Source organism: Fusarium keratoplasticum, chromosome 9 (assembly GCF_025433545.1).
Source record: "Fusarium keratoplasticum isolate Fu6.1 chromosome 9, whole genome shotgun sequence".
NCBI classification, from domain to species: domain Eukaryota; kingdom Fungi; phylum Ascomycota; class Sordariomycetes; order Hypocreales; family Nectriaceae; genus Fusarium; species Fusarium keratoplasticum.
Genome location: NC_070537.1, coordinates 1,899,614 through 1,915,151, shown reverse-complemented (window position 1 = coordinate 1,915,151; position 15,538 = coordinate 1,899,614). Strand labels below are relative to the sequence as shown.

Genomic DNA, 15,538 nt, shown 5'->3' with positions numbered 1-15,538 from the left:
CTGGATAGAGATGAATGAACGTGTTATGAGACTTTAAAAGGGCGACTTCTTTTCAGGTCTTGGGGGAGTGGTATCCCCGAGATGTACTTTCTATACCCCTAAGATAATATAGCAATCATCCTTCAGTTCCCACAGCCAACTCCAGCGCCAAATATGATGTGTTATGCTTTTACGTGTGCTGTAGTGATTATCCAAATTATGACATGAGATCCTCCAAGATTGCTTCCAACTCGTCCTTCCGGAACGGAAGACTCAGCAACTCTGTTCCTAGGGCGTCGGTGATACTCTTGATGATTTGGTGGTCGTGGAATCTACTCTTTGTCAGTAACAGGTCGATATAAAAACCAAGAAAGGGGGTACTTACTCCTTCAGCAGAGTCCGGAAAGCCATCTCGGAACTGCAGATAAACTCCTCCACCGCCTTGTTGTACACCATCCTGTATTCCACGCCTGTGGGTTCATCACCGCCCTCGCCCTCTTCTTCCATGGCGATGAGGACCTCACCCACCAGCAGGCGGAACAGATTCTTTGCATTCTCGGGCAAACTGCGCAAGACGAACGCAACACCCTCACGGCCATTAACACGGTGGGCATTGCGGCCGAGCAGCTCATGAACCTCGTCAACGACGTCGAGCTCAGCAGTGTACGCTGCAAATGTCGTGCAATCATGGAACACCAGGTTGAGGGCAGAGCGCACGCCGATATCCCAAAGCAACGCAAAGTCGGGCGTATCAGCAGAGCAGATCAGGCGGATTCGCGGATGTGCGGCGAGCTGCGCAAGGGCAGCTTGAGAAGCAGGCTTGCGCAGTGGTGCTGCGTCTATCGAGTTGACGATGAGTGTGAGTGTCATTGATGAGTTGGCGAGGTGAGAAAGAACCGCTTGAACCATGATGGAGGGCTGAGCAAGAGGGATGCGCTGAGAAGGGTCGATAGCAGTGCCGACAGTGCTAAGGATCTCGCGCATTGTCGTCGTCGGAGCGTAGCCGTTGATTATGACAATCTTGTCTCCCTTGTCCCGCCTGCTTCGAGCATGGAGATGTCCTGCAAGCTTGTGTAATAACCGCCGCTTCGAACCATAACCGTAGAGGCACAAATTGAAGCCTTGAGATAGCTCAAATGACCATTGTGGAAAGGATTCCGCATGTAGACTCTCCAGGTACTCGATATCGGCTTCATGGTGGTCTTTGTTCTCCCTAATTATCGTAAAGTACTCGTCGTGAGTGAGCAAAGAGAGCGATCCGAGGGTATTGTTCGACGTCTTTGGCCTTCCGGGCTTGTTGTGAGCAAAGTATAGTTCGTGAGGAGGCAAGTCTCGAGGCGGACTGGGAGATCTGGTCTTCTTGGGTCGCCCCCTTGGCTTTGGGGTCCTCTTTGATGGTGTCGCAGCTTCGTCTATGGCCGATGCATCTGCGGAAATCGAAATGCCATCCTCGCCTTCTTCCTCATCCTCGCTCGAATCGTAGATATGCCTCGCGAGTCCTTCGTCTTCCTCATCCGTGAGGTTATCGCCCACCACATGTTCTATGAAGGCCCTTGCGCTCTTCTTCCTTGCGGATCGATCTGCCGCCCGAGGGGTGGCAGCACTCAAAGAAAAGGCCGCAGACTTAGTAGGGGTCTGGAAGAGAGCAGTGCGGCTCGCTTTCGGTGTGGGAGTTTCTCCATTCACGGCCTTCTTCGGGGGTCGACCTCGACGTCGGGGAGTGGGTTTAGGGGTCTCGTCATCGTCGGTCTTTAATGATTCAGTGCTAGTAATTGCAGGGCTTCCAGTGCCATTCGCAGTGAAGGCCTCAGCTTGGCTGTCAGAATCATCGTTGGCTACCGGGGAGTATCGAGCTGAGCTTCGTATGCGCTTCGAGGGCGTCGTTTCGAGGTCTGATTCTGGGATTGCATCGAGCTCCTGGTGACTTCGTTTTCGCAGAGATCGTGGTGCTTCTGCCGGGGGGTGGCCTGGCTCGAGAACAGCCTTTTTCCGTGGCATGATGGAGATTTATGTAGAAGCAAGATCAAACCGTATCCCTACAGCGATTGATTTGCCTTATTCAAAGGTGAACAGGGGTGACGAAGGAGATGCAATGACCAGTCGCGTTTGAGTAACGCGTTCCTTGCTAAATTGGCTGTGGCGCTTTGTGGCGCAGAGTCTGTGGCGCGAGCTTGCAACTTCCTCTCAACCACCATTCACTTCACTCACAACATCACGGTCATCAACCTTCGAAACTGTATCACGATGAACTTGAATCTCTCGGCATCATTAAACATTACGAGGCTCTTCTTCAAGCCGAGTCTTTGTCTACCCCATCACACCGTATCCACCTTCAATGACCTGCCAATCCCTTTGGAAAAGGGACTGCAGAAGGATGGTCGAAAGGTAGAGATCAAGGCGGTCGTCCTTGACAAAGACGATTGTTTTGCCTACCCTGATAGCATTGAAGTCTACGGCCCCTATCAGGTGAATTATCAATGATCTCGGGAGAAACACGTGGAGTCATTTGCTAAGGTTGCGACAGACTCACTTTGAGAAACTGAGGCAAGCATACCCCGGTCGGAAGCTGCTCGTGGTGTCAAATACCGCCGGTGCAACTTCTTGGGACAAGAATATGAAGCTAGCATCCGAGGTAGAGAGGAACACAGGCGTTCCAGTGCTTCCACACGCAGTCAAGAAGCCGGGGTGCGGTGAGGAGATCATGGAATACTTCCAAAAGCATCCAGAAACAGGCGTCACTGACCCTGCGCACATTGCATTCGTCGGCGACAGGTTAACAACGGATATGATGCTCGCAAATATGACTGGGGGTTGGGGGTTCTGGGTGAGAGACGGGGTGATCCCTTTGGAGAAGAAAAGCATTGTGAGTTGAATATGAACAACCTCAAATGGTAAACAATAACTAACCGGAAACAGTTTTCGAGGGCTGAGCGACACTTATCATCGTTTCTCCTTTCTCGGGGGGTTCAAGCGCCTGAGCCTCGCAGCATATTCGAAGAATAACTGTCGTCTGATATTGCTGCTATTGTCACCGTCAACCGGCCGCCAGCAAAACCGGCCTCGATCAAGCGGCCTATTTCGGATTGCATGTCCCAAATAGGTGAATCACCAACAATACTTATTGTATTGTCTTCTATTCAGCGCCCTGGCCCTGCCCAATCCTCAACACAACAATGATCCAAAAGATCACGACAATACAATTGGGACTGAATCACCCATCTTCGGACATTTTGCAACACCGCCCCAACCTATAAATCTTCCCCCTGATCCTCCCGTTTGTAATTTTATCTCGAGACTCAACCTCTTCCAAACAAGTTTGCAAACGCCGACTCTCTCGTAGCACTACTTGACCAGTTATCGATCGCATCTCTCTCCCTCTGATACCCACAACGACAAGCCCTGTGCTCTCCTTCTTCTGCGATTTTTTGCAAGATGGGCGGCAAGGTTTGGTCCACCGAAGAGGAGCGGGTTTTTTGGGAGATCGTTGTCCCCGTCTCGCCACACGCTGCCAACCCTGCCAAACGTCTTCTGACCTGGCCGCAATGTGCTGAACTCATGACGAGGGAGGTTGGAGCCAATGCCCGCCGCGAGTACACCAACACGATGCTCTGTAAGCAGTAATATCACAGCTTCTCGGTTTGCGCTAACAGTCAAACAGATGAGCATCACTATCAGAACTTCAAGCCAGGCGCCAAGTCCCCCAAGGCCAACCCCTTCTTGGAGAAGCACCTGCGAGACATTGGTAAGTTTGCGTTCGTTTGCTCCGTTTACGAGTTGAAAACTGACAGGGCAAACAGAGTGGTTCAAGGAGAACAAGACTTCGCCCCCTCCTACTCCCACCCAAGCTCCCACTTCGGACGACTCCTTGGCTTCTCTTCTGAACGAGATCAACAAGCCCAAGCCCAAGACGAAGCGCGGGCGCAAGGCTGCCCTGCCTGCTGATGATGGCCCAAAATTCACCGCTGCGCAGCTGTACAAGCTTGCCACTGGGCACGATCTTCCAGAACGAACGCCGTCATTCAAGCCCGTCAACCAGAGCGGACGAAGCAGTTTTACCGACCCTGCTGCCAAGGCTACTGTCAACTCTTTTGCCAAGCCTGCTGTCGCTCGTGCTGCTAAGTCAGGGATTACTACAGATGCGACCCCCGCGGAGGTGTACAAGTTCATGACTGGGCGCGAGCTTGGAGAAGGTTCGTCGTCATTCACACCCATCAACCAGGGCGGACGAAACTGTCTTACCAATCCCATTGCCAACACTGCTACCACCTCTGCTCGTAACACTGTTGCCAACTCTTTTGTCAACCCCGCTGACAGCACTGCTACCGACTCTTTTGCCAAACTTACTATCGCCCCTACTGCCAGCTCCTTTGCCAACTCGTTCGCCAACCCTTTTGCCGGCAACTCGGGTTCTGCGCCCGGCTCTCTTGCATCCGGCCAGCCAAAGCCCTCAAAGGCAATCCGGCGCCAGGCCAAGGCTACTGAGCTTGCGCAGCCTGTCAGACAGCCAACTCCTTCGCAGACTCCCGTCACCCAGCCCTCTTCTGGACCCAACGCTCTTCTCAGCCGCCAGCCCCAGTCTTTCGGGAGTGGCATTCGGGGCACAGCTACAGGAGGCCACCAAGATGTTCGACGCACTCAGGGACTAACAGCGGCCACGACCACCCAGGTTCAAGGTTCTTCTTCGTATGTCCCGTTCTACCAGAGCTACGCGACGACTTCTCAGCAGACCCCTACCCGAACTTCCTACCAGACGTTCACTCAAGCCTCTCGCCAGTCTTCTGTCCAGCCTACTTTCCAGGCGCCCGCCCCGGGCAAGGAGGAAGGGCCCCTTCGACTGCCCTCGATTCGCGAGATGTTCCCCTTCTCATTCACGGGACCAGAGCAGGAGGTGTTTGCTCGCCGCGAGGCTGATGCCATGCTGCAGAACCGAAAGCGCAGCATCTCTGTCGAGGACGAGCAGATGCCTGCTCCAAAGCGACGACCTCTTCCTGATCGCTCCACCACGCGCCAGACCTAGACGAGCTACAGCCGTCTCATGAGCGCAACTGATTCAGCACCCGAGTCCAAAGATTTGTGGCAAGCGATGGGGATGACTTTATGACATTATGACAAAGGGATAATGAATATTTGCTAACGATAGAGACTGCGGCGGACTACCAGGAACAGATATGTGATGGTTGTAACTCACAAGCATGGAAGGTCTTGCTGGACGAGACTTGGCCAGGGAATTGTGACGGGGGGTGAAGGACGGGGTTTACAAGGTTCACATCCATGGTTCCAGTTTTGTAACGATTTAGTTGATCCGCGCAGATACTCCGAGGTTAGCATTCAAAGTAGTTTTGGTCGACTTTCAATGTGCCCCTTGTGATATTACCTGACTTGGTAGGTGGGGGTAGTTATCTCGGATATTGAAGTTCAATAGAGCCCCGCGCCAAGGTCCGGAAGGGTGGGGCCGATTTCATCCCGCCCCCGGAAAGCGGTGGCAACTGGCAAAAATCTTGCCTCCGAAAGATTTCCCCCAAGTCCATTCGGCCGTAGCTAAACCCGCGATAACCTCCACCATATCAACGCAGCCACGATGAACTTTCCCGGGACCGCTCCTCCGACTGCTGCTACCGCCGCTGCTGCGGGCGCGATGCCCACGCCCGGCGGACCTCAAGATCCCAACGTAAAGGCTGTACGTTTTTCCCTCCTCTCGGCATATAGAGGGGCGCAAAGTCGGCTAACTCGTGAGAATTATAGGTCCAAGCTGCGATGGAGTCCTGTTATGGAAAGTCGGTCATGTCCGGAGTGATGGGCTTTGGCATGGGCGGTGTGTTTGGAATGTTTATGGCTTCTGTACGTCCTGAACTCTTTCATCCTTGAAGAATCGCCAGCTAATTCGCTCTCTTCTTAGATGTCCTACGATACACCCTACCACACGGCCGCCCCCGGCGCCCCGCAGACCACAATCAGCTCCCTCCCGCTAAAGGAGCAGCTCAGGATCGGCTTCAAGGACATGGGAACGCGGTCGTGGTCCATGGCCAAGAACTTCGGCAAGGTCGGAGCCCTATACTCGGGCATCGAGTGTGGTGTCGAGGGCCTCCGCGCAAAGAACGACCTCACCAACAGCGTCGCCGCCGGATGTCTGACGGGCGGCGTCCTCGCAAAGAACGCTGGTCCTCAGGCTGCGGCTGGTGGGTGCTTGGCGTTTGCGGCGTTCAGTGCGGCTATTGATGCTTGGATGAGGTCGCCCGCCAAGGACGAGTAAAGGAGGATATGAAGCAACAAAAATGGTGGATTGTGTTGTACAGATATGAATGTTTTATTGTGGGAGTTTATGGGGTTTCTTTATTAGAGCATAGGGCTGGCGTTGGGAGACGGACTTCTCTCTCCTCTTTGGATCTTTGGCCCCTGGCGGATGTGCCAATGGCGGAATAGACGATTGTACGTGTATCAACAGAGATGTGTAATACATAAAACGCTTCAAAGAGGAACGAGTTTTCAAAGAAATATTCCATGATCTGTCTATTCTTCAACATGTGTCTATCTACAAACAGGCTCAAAGTCAAACACAAGTCCCTTTTCCTTAACGCCACGCTTCGAATCATAACAAAGAGTCCATACTAATCCAACAGTCAAGCTCAGGAGGTTTGATATACCTCAAAAGATCCAAACTCCCAATACGCATTCTTGAAAGCATCGGGGTTATTGGCAACGAGATCAGTGCAGTTACTCGGGCCTATAATTGTCAGTCTAGCTCTCTCCCAGTTGACCACGTCCACTTACATCCCGATTCATCCCAGACGGCATACACCAGCTCGCCGCACAAGTCAATGTTTGCAACGATGCTGTTGTTCTTAAAGTGAGAGCCAATGTTGCAGTCCGTGTTGGGAAAGTCGGCGAGAGCTGTTCCCCAGGTGCTTGGGTTTGGCTTCTTGCTCTTGATGTCGGAGGGAATCGAGTCTCTGGCGAACTGCCACATGCGAATGCCCTCTTCTCGCCATTCCATAGCCATGATTCCTCCGCCATTGTTGTTGAAGCTCGTTCCGTAGCCATCATCGTCAGATTTGACACCACAACCCGCATTGTCGTTCTTGCTGTGGTCGCAGTTCTTCTGCAATGCCTTGCCAGTAGCCTTCCGTCGCACATCCATGGAGCAGCCAGATGTAGTATGCAGCGTCATTTGATTCCCGTCGGCGGCCTGATTCGTAGCCTCCATAACATCAATCTCGCCATTGTCGGGCCAGTTGGAGTGATCGGTGAGCCAGAGAGCGGGCCAGGTGCCGCAGCCGTAGGGAGTGTGCTTGACATCAAAGATGAAGAGGCCGTCGTCATACGTCTTCTTCGACTCGACGCGCACCGAGAAGCGACCCGTCGAGGCGTTGGGTTCGTCATTGGGACCGACGGATGTGTCAACTCGGAGGATGGCGGAGCTCGACGAGGCATAGGTCAGGTTCTGTGGAAGTCAGTATCACGACAACTTTGAAGGTTCATAGAGAAGTTGTACAAGAGATGTTGCTTGTTCTTTGGGAACATAGTGAACGAAGCCCCCGGCTAGAATTGCGTCAGTTGGTGAACTCGGGAGTCAGCGTTGTACTCACTGGGATCGTATCCAGTAAAGTAGTTAAAATTGTCAAAGAAAGACTCTCCATCAACTGTGGCAATTGTTAGATATAAGTTCTGATAAGCAAAGAATAATAACCGACTTGTATCCTTGAGGCTATACGAAAGCGCTGTATAGTTTGGGTACTCGTTCTTCTTTGCCTGTGTAACCGCAACTCCAATAATGATGGCGAGGATAACGAGGATAGCCACCACGACTCCCGCCCATACTCGCTTCCTCCAGTATCGCGGGTTCCACCAGGGCATGCTTGGAGAAGCCCGTCGGACATCCTGTCCCGGCCTGGAGAGCATGATCTCGTCGTATGCAGGCGGTATCTCTCCAGGTTTGACTTCAGGTATAAGTCGGGCCATTGTGTTGACTGTCAAGTATAATCGGGTGTGTAAAGGTGATGTTGAAGAAAGAATGTCGGAGTCTTCGGGGTTGAATCACAGATTATAGTGGTTAAGAGAAACTACTGAAACACTTACGCCTCACTTGGTACACGCAATGCCCAAGGGTATGGAGCCATGATAAACACCACCACCGGCTTAAACAGTCACGGCTCCGGAATGCCAACACTCGGTCTATCGATGTTTTTTCTCCCCCCACATACCCGTATCCACACCCACGCTTTTCTGGGTGGACACCGTAAAATCAAGGCTGTGCTCCGGTGAGGATATCCATGATGCGCTTAATCAGGGGGTTGCGAGGCCAACACGACGGCCAAAAAAGGAATCGCATCAGTCAGACTAATTCCCATCAAATAGAATCAGTCTAAAAAGAAAATAGCCCCAGAAATAAGTTGCTGCAGGTTCCTTGCAAGGGAGGGAGGTGTCTTTGCTGTGGCTGGCTGCTTGGGTCGAGGAGACGCGTAATCTGGACCACGACCACGACCGAAACGATCGATCGATCCTCCCAGATCCCGAGCATAGCGTCACCCATTCCTATCTCCACAGGGAAGCCAAGCTCTTTTTGGTCTCTTGTCCGGAGATAAAGAAGATGTAAAGTTTTCCCCTGGTTTATCATGTTCATCCCGTCGGTGATCCGGACGAGGCCCACCGGACGCTAGAACACTTACATATACGAGGCCATGTGGTATGGTAACCCCGACGGTGTTATTGGTAAGCGAGCAATGGTTCAGATAGGCGAGTCGACACAGAATTCTTTAAAAAGCAACCAGTACTCATGTTGATGGAGGGTTCGTGTTGGGATGGAAGTTCTGCTCGGGCTTCAAGAAGAAGCCGAGCCGTCACCTATCGCTGCGGTGTGATGTGCTATCATTCAAAAGTTGCGATAAGGCAAAACCATATATTACATGTCATTTGTCTAGAAGAGTCAATTCCTTGTGTGTCCGACATGAATCCGTTCTTAATGATGAGAAAGGATCCCTCGCACTCAAATGCTGCGAGTGTCGTGGGCAAGTGATTTGAGTCAGGTACCAGAGACATTTCTGTCCTCCAACTGTAACTTGCATCATCGCTAAAGCACCTTCTTCAACGCGATTAAACGTGTCTTGGCATGATTGATAAGTTACGGATTTAAGCGTCTATGAATAGAACACACGTCAAGGGTGGCATCATTTCAAGAATCCTAGACAAGGACCCTTGGCCAAGCAGGAAGCATCAACAACCGCAGTATTGTACATTGTGAATATAGCTGCTTTGCATTTTTGGTAGAACAAGATAGGATAATTCCAGTATCATACAGGCCATGACCCAGAAACCTCCGACATGGCGATAACCTCACACTCCCGATCCTAAACAGTCAGGGTCCTCGAAATGGCAACAACAGCGCAAAGCCAAGCTCCAATATCCGTCGTCAGCATCCTCGTCATATTGACGCTCAGCCACCTCCTCAACATGCCCACATTATCCGTCCCCTCCTCAGCGCACGTGTCGTCCATGAGATTCTTAAGCTTCCAAGCGACGGCGGGCACGTAAACGAGGTGTCCCAGCGCGAGCGCAGCCGTCCCCGCGTAAAACGCCGTCGACCCGCGGCTCCGCAGGAGAGGCCGCTCCAGCCACACGGCGGCGAGCGAGGTCCAGAAGGTGGTGCCGATGAGTGACACGACGGCCCACGGCCCGGAGCCGAAGAAGCCCGTGATGTAGGTGGGAAGGATTGCGTCGGCTTGCTTGTGCTCCACGGGTGGGCGAGTGAAGATCTTGAGGAAGAAGTCTTGGTCCCAGGCGAACCAAAGGGAGCAGGTTGACGAGACGAGGGGTGTCACCAGGAGGAGGGTCCTGGGATTGAAGAAGGCGCCGGAGGCCATGGTGAGCTTTTTTGGTGTTGGTTGAAGTCGAGATATGGTGATGGCTTGAAGTACTGAGACTTGGTGTTGAGGGGGATGAGGTGAGATTGAGGCGGATGCAAGATGCAATGCAATTAATTATCTTGTGCAGTTCTAGTCTTTAACTGTTGTAAGAACCCAAGCCAAATCAATTGGTAGTTCCTTCTCAATTGATCCTTCAAATCATCTGACTTGACTCGCGACGCGAAAACCCTCCGACTGCGTCGCTCTTCGCTCTTCATCCTCAACAGCTCCACATGGACGATCCCTTTCAGTCGCATTCCGGAGGTTTTAGACGTCTCAAAGCCTCCGATGTTACAGGCATGTTGGTTCAAAACCTCCATTGACGATACAACTATTTTACAGATTATCGCATGATCTCGAGTTTCATTCCGAGTTTTTTTCTTCATCATTTAATTATTCGCGTGCCGGCATCGGAAGCCATTCCCAACTACCAGACATGAAACTCTTTCGTTAACACGTTGACCACATTAGTCAATCTCAAGCCTCAAAGCGTCGTACTGCACATAAACAGACGCGGGCAGCACAGCAGACTCATAGTCGGTAGCGTTGTACGGCAGGCTCAGCACAATCTCGTTCTCACCCTTGCTCAGGAGACCCGCGTCAAAGACAAACTTGTGCGCAATGTTGTAGCAGCTCACAGAAGAGCGCACAGCACACGAACTGCTGTGGTGGTACCTTGAACAAGTTAGCACTGATATCTTCTATAGGGGAAAGCATACTTACGGAATAACCCACGGCTCGAGATCCTTGCCGTTGATGTTGACCGTGTACTTGAGGTTCGAGTGAGGCTCCGAGGCGTTGTACACATCCGTATTTCCGGCGGCAGTCTTGGCTCCAGCGAGCTGAACCGTAAAGGTCGCCTGCTTCTTGCGCTTGACCTGGGACTCCTTGAGGTCAAAAGCGATAGTCCAGTTGTTGACATCGCCGTTACCGACGTAGGCCTCGGGGCGCACGTAGTTTGCCCGTCCGCCAAACACGCTCCAGTGCACATAGTTGAGGTCCTTGCCCACATCGCTCTCGCCGACCTTGAAGTGAACACCATCAGGATAGTCCTTGGGGAAGTCATACGCCGCCCAGTAGATGCGGTATTGCTCCGGCTGCAGCGGCTTGGAAGTGTCTGGCTCAAAGCCGTGACGGTACTCGCCCGAGGTCTTGTCGGGGGTTCCAATGCGCCAGAGCTCCTTGCCGGAAGACTCTTCCTTCCAGGTGACCTTTGTCTTTTCCGTCTTGCCAGCCTTGATCTTGATCTTGTCCTTGGTGAACTGTCCAAAGATGCCATCGGCGTAGACGGTCAGACGGTACGTACCAGCCTTGACCATGGGAATGGTCGCTCTGCCGCTGTCGTCGAGATTGGCCCAGTACTGGTAGGCGTTGACATCGAACACATTGTCCTGGAAGTCGACACCGCTTTGGGCAAGAACAGCGATGGGGTTCTTGGCTCCCTTGGGCAGATCAACCCTGACCTCAAAGGTGCCGCGGTTCTTGGACGGAACATAGTTGGGGACATGCTTGGCGATGGAGTCGTAAAAGTCGGCGTTCCACTCGGGATCCGCATACTGAGCGGCATCGGCCTGAGCAGTCAGGATATCCGTGTCGGCAGGGAAGCGGTTGAAATGGTAGTATTGCTATCTGCGATTAGACATGTTCATCTCTCCGAACTCGGCGTATACTTACAGGTCCGAATGTGCGGTCAAAGCCATGGGTGATGTTGGGCTGTTGCTTCTTAGCCAGCTATCGCCATGTTAGAGTGAGAATAGCTTACAGTCTGGTCTCCGTGGTGGTTGGAGCTGATGTAGTTGTAAAGAATACCATCCACAGTCAGATCCGAGTGCAGAGGTCCTCCAAAGTAGGTGTCCTTGGTGTTCATGACGAGCCAAGCACCATAAGCATCGCCATCCTCGGTCTTGGAGCCATCGGCGAACCTTTTCAGATCAGCAACCATTCTCAAAACCACAGATGACCACTTACAGTCCATAGGCGTTGATGTCACGCCAGTTGTCCTGGAACGTGTACTTTGTAAAGTAGTCCGCCTCCTGCTTGACATAGGCATCATCAGGCGTGTTGCCCATATACCACGTCGCATCCTGCACCACGACCTGCTTTGCCTGGGCCTCTTTTCCAGGGAGAGGCGCGTATTGCTTCTCGTTGGTCAGGAGGTGCGTCCACATCTCGCTGTTGGGCCGGAACATGGTGCGCAGCTCCTGCAGGTTGCGCAGGAATGGCTGCTCCTCGTTGTGGTAGGCCACTCTGCTAAAGGTGTGCAGGCCCGTCTCGCCGTCACGGAGGAACCAGTACTGCTCCAGAACCTGGCCCGTCTCGGTGAACGTGTCGGCCATCATGATGCCGCCGTAGTCCTTGCCGCTCGAATCCTTGCCCTTGAAGAGCTTGTACTTGGGTGTCATGGTACCGGGAGTCCAGAATCCCTTGGGCGTGCAGTAGCAGTCGAGGTACGGGCCCTGACCGGTAGAGCCCGATCTCGTGCCCAGGAGGTTCGTTCCATCGAGGGTGAGCTTCACGATGGAGCCACCAGGCTTCTGGACGGCGGCATAGAGGCGGTCGTTGGAGATGACCAGCTCAGTGTCGGACTCGGTTGCCTTTAGAGCTGCGGCCACCCATTGAGGTGCCTGAAGCAGCAAGGCGGCGAGGGATACGCTGCGGAACTTCATAGCGACGGTGGGAGATGTGAGTGTGCTGGAAGCCCTAGCTCTTCACCAACAGCTTCACGAACTTCATGTCCCTTTTATAAGCTTCTCAAGTCCCCCACAGCCAGCCCAACCCCCATTGTCATTTGGGGGATGAAGCTTCGAGTCAAGACCTGGCAAGGTGAGCTCGAGTTCCACCGAGCAGGCCCATGTTTCCCCATGGGGAGATGCCGATCGCCTCCTTTCAGGCTAAGGGGACGACCGGTTGGGGGAGGTTCCCCATCTTTGCATTCGGGGTTCGGGAGAAAGACTTAGCGAGAGGGGAACCCGGCTCTCAGGAGAAGTCTCTTAGCTCCGGCAAAGACCCTGTTGCGGAATGGCATGGCATGGTGAATAACATGATGATTCTTGTCCGAGTCCAGGGAATCGCGGGTCGTCGCCTTGGCCCCCCGCAAGTCGGGGCCCCGAAGCGGCCATAATTCCGAGGCTGGGGGAGGGGGACCCAAGAGGTTCAATTCCACGTATTGGAGATGGAGCTACTCAAAAGACTTCATCGTGCATGACCACGTCGTAGCTTTTCGGGGTAAAGTTCTCCAGGCATCCCTGTGTTGCTGGTCAAAATTGTGAAGCGGAAGGGAGCGGAAATTTGACACACCGACTTGGACATGACACATCTATATGACTTGTACCTAAGTGCAAGGTCAAGTGAGATGAGACTTTACTCTGCCTCGTCTTGCTCCAAGGTTACTATTACGTAGAAAAGCAATCAATGCTGATGATGATTTACAAGGACAGTCTAAGTGGTATCTGCACATAAAAGCCGAGTTGGTGTCAAATATCTGCTCCTCATAGCAAAAGCTGTTGGAACACACCATCCTTATTATCATTGACGCCTGACCTGGGTCTAACTTTATACACCACACATAACCGTACAATCTGCTGCTTAATCTTCGTCGTCGTCGTCCACTCGTGGCCGCTTTGATTGCCTGCTGTCTTCATCCTGCAGACCGTAACCTCGCTTTGACGACGAGCCCTGATCCACCTCGGACAAGAACTTGTCCACATTAAAAGGGTCGCCGGCATCCTTCTCGAACTGTACTGGTCCCTCTCGCGCCTGGAGAGTGTGTGTTAGCATACGATTTAACCATTTGAAAGATGAAATACTGACCTCAACCTCGGCGGCGCCCTTAAACGTTCCCTTGCCCAATGCCTCTCCAAATCGGCTTGCCTTTTGGATCTTAGCCATCTCCCTATCTCCTGCCTCGGCGTCGTCGTCATCCAGGTTGGCTCGTGGCCGGTAGATGCTGCTGATAGCGTCCTGCGCTGCAAAGAGTGGCTTGTCGTAGGGGTTGTCCTCGTTGATGCCGCTGTCAAATCCACTTGACTGGTTGAATAATCGCGAGTCGTACATGGTCTCCTTCGACTGCGTTGGCTTGGCCACGCCCAGAGCAATCTTCTCAGAGATATCTCTGCCTTGTTCGCGGGCCATAACCTGGGCTCGGCGCTCGGCACCCATGCGGTTCTGCCGTAGCTTTCGCTCCTCATCCCGCTGCTTCTCCTGTCGTGCCTTGATACGCTCTCTGACCTCTTCGTCCTCGCTATCGGATCGATCAGACTCGGAGTAGCTGTAACTTCGCGATCGTGACCTTGAATCTCTCGAGTCTCGGGAGTCGCGAGAGTCTCTGCGTTTGCGGCCTGCGCCTGCACGCTCTGCCCTGGCCTTCTGGGCCAGCTCCCGTAGATTCTCTTCCTTCTGTGCCTTCTCCTTCTCCGCCAGTCGCTGCTGCATCATGGCGCGCTGCTGAACCTCGTCACGAGCATGACGTTCCGCCATCTTGATAGACTCAGCAAACTGAGCATGCTTGTCGCTGATGGCCACATCCTGCAGTCCCCTTCCGTCTGCCGCCAACCGCTTGTCCAGTGGTACCGTAAAGCCCTTGGGGTTCTTCCAGTTTGAGACTGGAGGCGGAATCCTCCACATCTCTTGGTCTTCGGCTGTGAGCTTTCTGGGCGGCGAGTGCATAACTGGCGGAGGGGGTGAAGGTGGTCCTCGAGGAATCTTCTTGTGCTTGAACTTGGGCGGTTCCATAGGATCGCGTTGCCTCTCGACAATCTTCATAATGCGGTCCTGCTTCTTCGAGTTGTCGCCCATCTGGTTCGCCGGTGTGTATCGCACAAAAGTAGCATCCTTTCGCTGCCCGATATTCACATTCTTCGGCTTCTGCGCAGCCACCGCACCGCTAACCAACGCGGCCAGGGCATTCTTAGTCCTTTCCGTTGTTGCCTCGACAGACTCCTTGTCCGGTCGCGAAAGATCAATCTCGCCCGCGTCGGCGCGTTGCCGAAGAGGAATCAGCTCCTTGAATGATGTGTGAACTATGCGGGTTTCGCCGTGGCCCTGTCGCGCGATCGCGTCGTATTTGACCTTGCCCTCGGAGTCGACCTGGATCGCCAGCGCGTTGCTCGTCGTCGCGCCCTTCTTGCCCATGTCGAGCGGGTACTGGGCAATGGGGATCTCGGGGAAAGCGCCTCCATCGCCAAAGTCCTCCTGCGTGCGTGGTCGCCATCCTGATCGCTGTCCGTAGGCAGGAGGGCCGGATCGTTTGAGCACGAGCTGCGTCTCGTCGAGCTGTCCGGGGCCAACGATCCTCACGCCACGCTGCTGCGCTCGCGCCGGAGCTTCCTCGTCCTCGCCCGTATACTTGGGTTTGGGCAGCGCAGCCTGAAGCGACCCGGCGATCGACGTCATTTTGTTGTGTTGATGGGGATGGAGTGTTTGAATGTCTTTGAAGATCGCGGAGGCTCCAAGGTTCAGAATTTCAAGAGGCGACGCGCCAAAATGGGTTTAGCGCGGGCCGCTGCAGCACCACGCCAAGATCTTGGGGCGCTACCTACAGGCTCCTCAGTGACACCTAGAGCACTTGACAGTAGAACCTCAGAATCAGTCATTTTGACATTTTGTTCTAAAGGAGATGGATTGTACGAGTATTCAAGTATTCAGGAGAGCTCAGAGTTCAGGTA

The 15,538-nt window shown here is 53.3% G+C and overlaps 8 protein-coding genes across 8 annotated transcripts; 3 read left to right on the top strand and 5 right to left on the bottom strand.

Annotated features, from left to right (window-relative positions):
- Window positions 1–196: 196 nt before the first annotated feature.
- NCS57_01147200 (Origin recognition complex subunit 2) lies at window positions 197–1,977 on the bottom strand (the record flags this gene model as incomplete). Its single annotated transcript, XM_053061187.1, has 2 exons — window positions 197–311; window positions 365–1,977. The coding sequence occupies 2 exons, from the start codon at window positions 1,975–1,977 to the stop codon at window positions 197–199; spliced, it is 1,728 nt and encodes a 575-aa protein (XP_052909573.1).
- Window positions 1,978–2,205: 228 nt separating this feature from the next.
- Window positions 2,206–2,982, top strand: NCS57_01147100 (uncharacterized protein; the record flags this gene model as incomplete). Its single annotated transcript, XM_053061186.1, has 3 exons — window positions 2,206–2,445; window positions 2,504–2,842; window positions 2,896–2,982. Exons 1-3 carry the CDS (start codon window positions 2,224–2,226, stop codon window positions 2,980–2,982), a joined length of 648 nt encoding a protein of 215 aa, XP_052909572.1. The 5' UTR covers window positions 2,206–2,223.
- A 429-nt stretch (window positions 2,983–3,411) lies between these two features.
- Window positions 3,412–4,996, top strand: NCS57_01147000 (uncharacterized protein; the record flags this gene model as incomplete). The annotated part of the gene is made up of 3 exons (XM_053061185.1): window positions 3,412–3,589; window positions 3,638–3,721; window positions 3,777–4,996. The coding sequence occupies 3 exons, from the start codon at window positions 3,412–3,414 to the stop codon at window positions 4,994–4,996; spliced, it is 1,482 nt and encodes a 493-aa protein (XP_052909571.1).
- A 543-nt stretch (window positions 4,997–5,539) lies between these two features.
- On the top strand, window positions 5,540–6,229 carry NCS57_01146900 (Mitochondrial import inner membrane translocase subunit TIM22; the record flags this gene model as incomplete). Its single annotated transcript, XM_053061184.1, has 3 exons — window positions 5,540–5,656; window positions 5,722–5,817; window positions 5,876–6,229. Exons 1-3 carry the CDS (start codon window positions 5,558–5,560, stop codon window positions 6,227–6,229), a joined length of 549 nt encoding a protein of 182 aa, XP_052909570.1. The 5' UTR covers window positions 5,540–5,557.
- A 373-nt stretch (window positions 6,230–6,602) lies between these two features.
- On the bottom strand, window positions 6,603–7,935 carry NCS57_01146800 (GH16 domain-containing protein; the record flags this gene model as incomplete). Its single annotated transcript, XM_053061183.1, has 5 exons — window positions 6,603–6,700; window positions 6,748–7,417; window positions 7,469–7,515; window positions 7,563–7,616; window positions 7,668–7,935. 5 exons carry the CDS (start codon window positions 7,933–7,935, stop codon window positions 6,603–6,605), a joined length of 1,137 nt encoding a protein of 378 aa, XP_052909569.1.
- Window positions 7,936–9,320: 1,385 nt separating this feature from the next.
- NCS57_01146700 (uncharacterized protein) lies at window positions 9,321–9,833 on the bottom strand (the record flags this gene model as incomplete). Its single annotated transcript, XM_053061182.1, has 1 exon — window positions 9,321–9,833. The coding sequence occupies one exon, from the start codon at window positions 9,831–9,833 to the stop codon at window positions 9,321–9,323; it is 513 nt and encodes a 170-aa protein (XP_052909568.1).
- Window positions 9,834–10,342: 509 nt separating this feature from the next.
- NCS57_01146600 (Rhamnogalacturonan endolyase) lies at window positions 10,343–12,541 on the bottom strand (the record flags this gene model as incomplete). Its single annotated transcript, XM_053061181.1, has 5 exons — window positions 10,343–10,550; window positions 10,599–11,500; window positions 11,550–11,588; window positions 11,638–11,797; window positions 11,844–12,541. The coding sequence occupies 5 exons, from the start codon at window positions 12,539–12,541 to the stop codon at window positions 10,343–10,345; spliced, it is 2,007 nt and encodes a 668-aa protein (XP_052909567.1).
- Window positions 12,542–13,460: 919 nt separating this feature from the next.
- Window positions 13,461–15,266, bottom strand: NCS57_01146500 (Pre-mRNA-processing protein 45; the record flags this gene model as incomplete). The annotated part of the gene is made up of 2 exons (XM_053061180.1): window positions 13,461–13,631; window positions 13,686–15,266. The coding sequence occupies 2 exons, from the start codon at window positions 15,264–15,266 to the stop codon at window positions 13,461–13,463; spliced, it is 1,752 nt and encodes a 583-aa protein (XP_052909566.1).
- Between the last annotated feature and the right edge of the window lie 272 nt (window positions 15,267–15,538).